General features: G+C 38.3%; 1 protein-coding gene across 2 annotated transcripts in view; it reads left to right on the top strand.

The window, feature by feature from the left end:
• CDC123 (cell division cycle 123) overlaps positions 1-9570 on the top strand; it is a 33022-nt gene that overhangs the window by 1660 nt on the left and 21792 nt on the right. For both annotated transcript variants that reach the window (XM_066551001.1, XM_066551000.1), the window contains exons 2-6: positions 325-396; positions 2245-2299; positions 3074-3106; positions 5526-5621; positions 6795-6901. In XM_066551001.1, coding sequence (XP_066407098.1) covers positions 325-396; positions 2245-2299; positions 3074-3106; positions 5526-5621; positions 6795-6901 — 363 coding nt within the window. The remainder of the gene's footprint in view (positions 1-324; positions 397-2244; positions 2300-3073; positions 3107-5525; positions 5622-6794; positions 6902-9570) is intronic.

The raw sequence follows: 9570 nt of genomic DNA, 5'->3' as shown, positions 1-9570 counted from the left end.
AACCTTTAGTTTGAGCAACATGTTGTCTCCTCACAAGCTGCACACAATGTTACTTGGAATTTCTTAAAGCTTTGAAGGAGTGGGGCGTTTTTCTGTATTTCATCTAAAATTTTTGTCCTATGCTTCCATGGAAGGAGAATGGGCACTGCTTTTTTGGGTGAGGGATAAGATGGGCAAAAGAGAATTTTCTTCCATAATGTTAGGGGATAAAACATAGCGTTGTTGGGGTATGTGCTATGAAAAAACAAATTCTTTTATTTCACTAGGATTTTTACTATAACAATTAATAATAAGATATTAAAGAGATTTTCACATTTCTTCCAGTGTTATTCTTCCCCTGCCAGAGAATGTGAAAGAATATTTGCTGGATGATGGAACACTGGTAGTTTCTGGAAGGTAAAGTCTGTTTTCTCCCCAGCTTCTGAGTATTAATGCCATTTTTTATTCACAGCACCATTTTGTATATACATATTGTACTGAACATAATGAGTTTTTCAATTTGACCAGGGTGACTGCAGTAAACCTCACACTGTGTGAGCATGTGAATGGGCTGACTTTTGTTAGTACAGCTGGATTTGCTGGTGCCTGAAGCAGATCTTAAAATCCATGAACTACAGTTTCTGCTACACCAAGTGGACAAAGTCCTTTCATTTTTTTTCTCCACCCTTCTCTGGGGAGAGTACCAGTCTCTGGGATGCTCAGCTGCTGGTTTGTGTTTGCTTCTTTGGATCTGGTTGGGTCCAATTCACAGGCTTGACCTGTCCCATGCCAGTCCAGGGGTGAAGTGACATTACCTGAACTTAATTCTCAATAAAATAAGCTATAGACAGACTCAATAATCAGTAACATTTTATATAATCACTTGCAATCCATGCATATGACAAAGCTGAATGTCCTGTATGAGCACTCATGCCAGGATTTTGGATGCAGAAGAATGAGGTGGAGAGGTAGCAGGAGCAGCTGGTAAGGACACAGGCCTTGCTCTTTGTTTCTGTGTAGATCTCACGGTGTGGTTCCCTTGTGGAATGGTTGCTGCCTGCATCTTGTTAATGATCAAACTCACAAATCAGTCCTCACTCCATGATTCCCTACCTGGGAGTTTGCCCCTTGCAGAGCAACCAGTGAGGCTGTGTGTGAAAGGGAGCTTGGTTTGATTTATCAGCTATCAATTTATATAAAAATTGAAGCTGTTTAAACACCTTGTTAACATGAAAGGGTTTAATTTTTAATTTCTAAATTCTTTTTCTTATTAAAGGATATGCAGAAAATTAGAATTGTTTTTTAAACTATTTTGGATCAGAAGTAGCATGGTCACCTGCTTCTGCAGAATTGTGTAATTTATTTAGCAGCAGCTGTATATTTTAATAAGCCTTTAGAAAAGCTGGAATTGAAGGTTTGACTTAACAGCTGTGTTCTAAAATTTTGCTGTCTCCAATGGAGTAATGGACAGCTGTATGATTGACTTAAATTACATTTTTAAGATGTTTGCAGTTAAAATTCCTTTTAGAAACCATTTTTTTCTCTGAGTTTAATTTCCTTAGCTATAAGTGAATGGGATCTTGCAGTCAAGGCCAAAATTGCTGCTAACCTTCAGTGCACCCCTATCTGTCCTCTAGATCTCAAACACTGGATTGATGGCTTAGTCCCTCTGGAAGTGCATTGAGGGACTGCAGAGACTCAGCTTGTCTAAGAATTGACTTTTGGCAGGGATGTACAATTGACCTTGCCCTGTTTGCTACATTCTCCACTTCCCATAGGATCATCTTTGGTCAGTCTACTGAGTGTGGGGACATTTTCTTTTCAGAGCCAGGAATTCACAAGTTGACATTTGAAACTCAAGGTTTATGAATTTTTACTTGGAAAGGGAATATGGAGGCGAAAATTTAAACTTGACTTATTTTTAAAAAAAATAAATTTGTGTTTATGTCAGAGTACAGTAAAGTTGGCAAAGAATCATTAACAGGGTGTCAAAAAGCTTCAATTATGGTGTTTTAGAGCAAAACCTGATCTGCTAATTTGAAAGAAGCAAAGTGTTCAGGGTAGGACCTAGGCCTAATGCCAGCTATTCAGTCTTTAGTTTTCAGTACTGGTATCTCTGATTTTTCTCTGCCAGGGTTTTGAGGTTTAATCTTCTTATGAAAACATTTTGACATCAAGAGCTGGAAATGGCTGTGGAAATGTAGTGGACATGGTCAAGTCAAACTCCAGTGCTTAATTTTTTTTCCTGTTAATTTTTTGTCTCAGAGAAGATCCGCCAAGTCATGCTCAGGAGGGGAGTGATGATGCAGAGGAGATACAGGTCAGTGTAAAATGCAAGTTTTCTCTTGAGAAAAATATGAGTGTATAACTTTTTCTGCATAATTTATAGGTGTGGAGAGTCCTTCACAGAAATAATTATCATGTGGTAGTTGCCATGCAAAACACAAAAATGTGATCACTTATGCTGTGAAGTCAGGGAAAGTTTAAGATATTTCTATGCTCTTCCACAGAAGACTTTTTATTTTTCATTTCTTGATAATTGCATTTGTAATCATGACTGGGGAATGTTGAAATTGAACTCAATGCTGTTTCATGCCCTGAAAAATTAGGAGTACATTTGGAGTAGTTACTTCAAGAAACAGTGAAAGTTTTTGAGGCCATAATAACTCAGAAGGCCATTCTAGAAGGAAAACACTGAAAATGTTGTAATTACAAAGTGACAGGAGGTACAAAAAGGAGATGAAAAAGAAATAAAAGTGAAGCTAATGGATGGGGGTCTAAGGATGGAAGTGCTGGAGCCAGGGACAAGCTGTAGATAAGTTCTGAAATGTCCATCTTTCTGATATAAATCAAATTTGAAACATACAGAGATCTCTTTTTATCAATACTTTAGAGTAGTACTTCTGCTGAATATACTGGGTTTTTCCTGTCTTACTTAACAGCCAAAATAATTGCAGGATGGTGATGCTATGCTGTCTGGGGCAATGATTTAATCTACATGTTGTAAGAGGCTGCATGAATTCTGATATTCTCAAAAATGATAAAGGATGGCTCAGGAAGATGGTAACCTTTGGTTTGTTCTTATTTTCAACAGTGGTCAGATGATGAGAACACTACAACACTTAAGGTAAGGTCCTGTAAAAGCCCAGTGTGGGTTTGTCAGCAGTTTTCCATTCCAGCCTTGTGATACAAACTTGTTGCTTGTTAGAGATATCTCTTGCTGAATTTAACATTTTTCAATCATTTCAGATGGATGGCAGTATAGATATCTGTAACTTCCAAAAGGTTTTGCTGGCTTAATTATATTTAACTAAAATAAAACACTTTTCTTCATCCCTGACAATCATGCACTTGTTAGACCCTAGGAAATGAACTGCAGTACACCTCTAAATATAGCTCTTTCATTTTCACCACTTTGAGTATCTCCAAATTATTTAATCAAACTGGATGCAGAAGAAACCAAGCCCCTGCAGCTTAATCGGCACAACTTTTCTCTTGATGTGCCATTATTTCTTCTCAGTACATCTCTCTATATCATGGTTTTTTTTTTTCCTTTCCTGTCTTTATGGTCTCCTTGCACATGGAATCAAGATCATAATGGATGCAAACCAGGCTTTCTTGATGTTTTTCTTACAACTGTTTTTGAAATTTGCTGTTGCCCTGTCACTGTCAGAGTTAAAAGTACTCAAGGCACTTGTCTGCCATTGATGCTGTGACTTGAGGTCCCTAAATCAGGGTGTGGAATTGCTCATGTTGGATTAGGTGCCATATAATCACAGCCCTGCTTTGAGTGGTGCTTCTGCTAGCACAGAATTTATAGCCTAGAGTTTAAAACTAATCCATTTCAAATTTGTGCACACTGATTAATCTTCAGTTCAAATATTTAACCTTTGATAGCCTAGATTCCCTTAACTGTCAGTTATTTAAAACAAAGGGTTTAGGATCCATCATGGTTTGCAAAGCTCATGGTGATGATGGTAAATAAGTAAAACCAGAGTTTTGAGTCAGGTTCTGTTATAATGTAGAACACAATAAGGAAATACATCATTAAGAGGTATTTACCTGTCAGAAGAGCACAGGGCAAATGACTCTAGGTAAGTCCACAGCTTCCTCATGAGGGAAGTGGAGGGGCAGAAAATTCTGGTTTTAGAATAACTTGCATTAATATTAATGGTTACAAAGCCAGGCATTCAGAATTCAGGAAATGATGGAGTCCAGCTTGTTTATGCAGTTGTAGAACTTTCCTCTTGTGTGTATATTTATCCTCTTGTATTAATCAAATAATCATTGGTAACATTTTCCCAAGGAGGCTTAGTATGTGCTGGTATTACATATATAGCAGGACTCCTGATTCCTGTCAAAACAAGAGAAGCTTAGATCAGAATGCAGTGGATGAGGAGTTTTACTTCTTGCAGGAGCAGTTTCTAGAATCAACTGAAAGTCTAAAACTAAAATTAGAGAAGTGGTTTTTTTTCAGTTTTCTGAGTGTAGTTTCCCATGGAGACTAGGTAATGTACGAAGGAAAGGATCAGAATGCTTAAGTTCAGCCTAGGTCACTGCACTAAAATGTGAGAAGGTTTTTTTAAATGTTTGCATTTGGGGAAGCTGCAGTGGGGAGATGCCAGCATGTATGAGGTTTTTTAGTCACTTGTATGGCTGTGAGGGTTTTGTTGTTTTAGAGGCATCAATTAGCTTTAGCCTAGGAGTTACTTTAGAATTGAGTTTCAAAATGGGCAGAAACAGTGTTCCTATATACTTCTTGCTATAAATGCTATTATATGAAAAATCTTTGACATATGCTTCAGATCCTTTCATATTATTTTAAAGGTCAGCAACCTGTTCTTTTTTTTTCTGTAGCACCACATTCAGGGTAGAGTTTGGAGCAAGATGAAGAGTTGGGGGTTTTTTACCTCAATTTTAGATTTTCAGCGTGCTTTACAAGGCAAGGTTTTCTAGTCCAACCTTTGCAGTGTGTCCTCTATTTTGAGTCAATATATTGTTAAGCAGCTACTTTAAGACCTAATTGAAGAGCAGATTAGTTAAAGTATTACTAACATTTTATAAAACTAGAGCCTAAATGAGCAACAGTCACTCAAATTGCCTATGAATTGATAAAGATATGTTTAATTCTAAAATCACTCTTTAGAAGTTTAAGTATTACTGGATCTTATTTATATACAGTAATCTATCACAGGATATAAACTGGCAGGTAAGGATTTAAGGTTTGGTTATTTGACTTGTATTTTTGCCAGCTGTTGCAGATTTCATCGTGACTGTTATGATGTTTTGGGTTTGAAGTTTGTGATACTTGCTAGTAATGAGAGTGAGAACTGGGAGCATTTTTAGTTTTCTCTGATTGAAAAAATGACAGATTTGATAAAGTGATTTATTTAAGTGATTTTATTGTGCACTATGTTTCTGAGGTTCATACTGATTTTGGACTTATTTCTAGTGCAATATGTATTTCTAGCAGTATTTAGAAGATGGCTACACTTCACTGTTAAATGTGTTGAAATTTATATTTTGCTTCTTTGTTCTTTGTTCAGGCACCAGAATTTCCTGAGTTCACAGCTAAAGTTCAGGAAGCAATAAGTTCCTTGGGTGGCAGTGTTTTTCCTAAACTCAACTGGAGTGCTCCAAGGGTAAGAATGCTGGCTCCCAAAACTTGTAACAGATGTTGTCATACAAAATGTTTTGTGTTTGTTTTCTCTCAATGCTTTGGAAAGAAGAAGAGAGTAGTGGTTCTGATGGAAGGAAGAAGTGATACCCAAGGTATCAGTGAAGTGATGGATTCTTTACTCTAAGTGGAATCCACCACTTCCCTGATACCTTGTCTATCACTAGGTGGTGATGGTGCCTTTTTAGGGAGGCTGATCTATGGCAGCACTGACTTTCCTATCTAAAACTAGTTCAGGATACTAGCTGAAACCTTTGCCTGGTAGAAAGATGAGAAGCACCACAGTTCCACAAAAAAAAAAAGGCAACTAGCTTTCCTCTAGTTAATTTTAGATACTCATATCTTTTCTATCACTATATATGACAAAAAAAAGAAATAAACTTTCCTCTAGTTAATTTTAGGTACTCATATCTTGTCTATCATTAGATGGTGATTTTCAGGGAGGCTGATGCATGGCAGCACTGACTTTCCTATCTAAAACCTATATCCTGATCACAGATGTTGTGTGATGGGCAGGCTCCTGTTCAGGATACTGGTTGAAACCTTTACCTGGTATAAAGATGAAAACACCCCAGTTTCAAAAAAAAGGCAATAAACTTTCCTCTGGTTAATTTTAGGTACTCATATCTTGTCTATCACTAGGTGGTGATGGTGCATTTTTAGGGAGGCTGATGCATGGCAGCACTGACTTTCCTATCTAAAACCTATATCCTGGTCACAGATGTTGTGTGATGGGCAGGCTCTCGTTCAGGATACCAGTTGAAAACTTAACTTGGTGTAAACGTGAAAAGCACACACAGTTTATTTCTTAACTATACTGTAAGAATGAGTGCACCCAAATATTGTTGTTCTGTGTTCTCAAGAGACACTGTGTTCAATCAAGGAATCCAAGAAAGTTCCTGGAAGCAGTAAGGCAAAAACCTAATTTTGCAAATGAATTTGCACTGCTTTCATCAGAGTATTCATAAGAAAAACAAGCACTATTTTCTCTTTTAACCACTAATGAAGTTTACCTCAAAATAAAAAGAAATAATTTTCTGCATGTACTTCAAACTTTGCATAATATTTAGATAGACTTGGAGTTTGCAGTCTCTCCTGCTCATAAAGGTGTGTTTCAGGTATCTCTGTGTTTCTTTAGGATGCCTACTGGATAGCAATGAACAGCTCTCTGAAATGTAAAGCTCTCAGTGACATCTTCCTCCTCTTCAAGAGTTCAGACTTCATCACCCGTGACCTCACTCAGCCGTAAGTCCATTTCCAGCAGACAATCTCAGTTATCCACAGCCAGGAAGAGCCAAAAGCAACCAGAAACACCTTAAAGTAGCACATGCAACCAGTGTGCCTTGACAGTATGGACTAAGAACATGTATTTTTTTGACTACCTTTGCAGAGCAAGTCATGTTGTATTCTTGAGATTTTTTGCCTTCCCACCCCTCTTGGTGTTTACTTGTTGCTACCCTTCTTGTTGGTGCCACTTCTTATGGTAATGCAGTGTGACTTTACCATGTCCTCTTATTTTAAAGCTGTTGAGGTTTGTGTGGCTGCCTGGAAGATGCTTGATACTTCTGCTAACATATTTCACATATTTCTAGAGCTTGTTCTGAACCCAAGTTCTTGTAGCTCTTGAAACAAATCCATTCCAGATGACTAAGGACAGCAATTACAGATAAAATGAAAAGTATTATGTGGTTGGGGTTGATTTTAATCTGCTCACATGAAGGGAGTATTTAATTGTATAGGAACAGTTTCCTCCTGTAGTACCTGCATCTCCTTGATTTATGTCACTCATTTCTAAAATACAGCATTTTTCTGAAAGAAAATGAGATTACTGGGGTTGATATTTCTGTTACTATGGTTACTTTTTTGTTTTTTCCTAGACAAGCAGAATTTCAAAGAAAAGGGGCAATCTGTGGCTTGGTATCTGAGAGATTCTTTTCCAGTAATTATTCAATGCTTATTTATAGTACAGGATCTTTCTGGAGACTCAGTCAAATGCAGAGCCATTGTTCCAGGAGCCTTACAGGGGGTAACAGGTGTAAGTTTCATGTCAAGTGGCTTATGTCTTGATAAACATTTTCTTTTTAAAATGTGAAACTAGTTACATTAATGCTGTGCAACTGCCTTCTTTTTTATTCCTGCTGCAACTCTACTGAGACTCTCTTCTCCCAGTTTTTGGTACATGAGAAAAAAAAAGGGGTTCTTGACAGCAGGGCTGTAAGTCCAGTTCTGATGTTGGGTTTTATATCATGCCTAACCTGCAATGAGAGGAGGTGCTGGGGAAGAGACTGAGGAGGAGGGGAGAAGATATTGGAGAGATAAAACAGTTTGAAAAGTATGCTGGGCTTGGGAAACAATTGTGAAGAATGAGAATTCATGATTCTGGGGTCACAGAGAATGAAAGGAATGAGGGAGATGAGAAATCTATAGTTGACATGTCAGAGGTGAGTGAATTCTCAGAAGCCTCTGGTGCTTGCCCATGGAGCTGCTTTTCATGGTTTCCCCTAATAGGTGGGGTGCTGGAGGATGGCTTGTTCATAGAGTTGAGCAATAAAATTTCTGTTGCAATGGCTTTCAGGACTGATTCTTGTAGGTCTGAAAAGGGCTGCACACTTGGCATCATCTCTTTGTGAATGTTAAATAGTATGGAGTTTGTATTTACTGTCTTCATGCATAAAGAGGTCCAGCAAAAACTACCCAGAGCTGTTTGCAGAATTCCTGTTGGTTAACTGTTTTCTAGTGACTCTTGGAGACAAGCAAGTGTTCAGCAAGTGCCACTTGGTTTAGATGTGGCAACTCCTTGTATGGAATGGTAGAATGAATTGGTTCAACCACCTTCACTGGTACTGTAATCAGTGTATTTTCTATCCAGATTAATCTTGTTTCAGTTCCAGTCAGTGCCTCAGCTCTTCACCCCTGCAGTCAGCACTGGCTTGGTGGAGGGGCAGTGAGGACATTCTGGGGCTGTGCTGTGGGGTTTCACAGCATGGCTGTTGCCTTGGAGCAGCAGTGATTTCACCTGAAGTTCACACAAGAACAGTGGTGGCTGAGCAGCCCATAGCAGGCACATTCCCTCCTCCTGATCCTGCTCTGGGAGAATAACCTCTTGCAGAAAGGCAACACCTCAAACTCCACTGCTCCAGTCCATTTAGGCTCCTTTTCCAATGTGATAAGACCACCAGATAGTGCAGCTAAGGTGGTAAAAAAGTAAAGCTTCTGACATGATTGTGGGAAATCACCTTGGTCTCTGTGTATATCTTGTCATTTATGACTATGTCATACTTGATTAAAGCATATATATTATTGTCCAGTCTCTGCTTGGTATTTCTAAATGACCAAGTTATTTGTACAGAATGTCCCCAAACAGTGCCATGATTATGGCTAAATCAGAACAGTGGTCCTCCTTAATTATACTATTGATTAGCTGCCAGTTCACTAGTCCTTAGCAAGCAGAAATTAAAAATGTAGCTGGCATAAGAACCTGAAGCTGAACAAATGAAAATTACATGCATAATGCATCCAAATCCCTTGGAAGGACTACTTGGAGAGAGGAGAAATGCACTATATTTCTACTTTGTCAGTAATGCTCAGTATGGTCTAAAGGTTTCTTGCCCTACATAAGTAACAGCTGAAATGCTGAATACCCTTTTTTGGTGGTGTTGTTTTGTTTCCTGTGCAATTGTATAAACTTAAATATCCACTTCATGGGCCATAATATGGTAAACGTGCTGCAATGGCAATTTGTAGGTCTGGGTTTTAACCTAGAAATATGAGCCAGTGATGTGGGACTTAAGGCAAACCACTTTCTTTGCCTTTTTCTCCCTCTCCCAATTCCTGTCTACCTCTAAACATTGTTCAGCTAAGGGAATGCCCTTGTTGTAACTCTCAGCTGTCTCAAGTTCTGAGAAAACTTCAAA

Source organism: Molothrus aeneus, chromosome 5, assembly GCF_037042795.1.
Source record: "Molothrus aeneus isolate 106 chromosome 5, BPBGC_Maene_1.0, whole genome shotgun sequence".
NCBI lineage: Eukaryota > Metazoa > Chordata > Aves > Passeriformes > Icteridae > Molothrus > Molothrus aeneus.
This window is presented reverse-complemented; position numbering and strand designations above follow the sequence as displayed.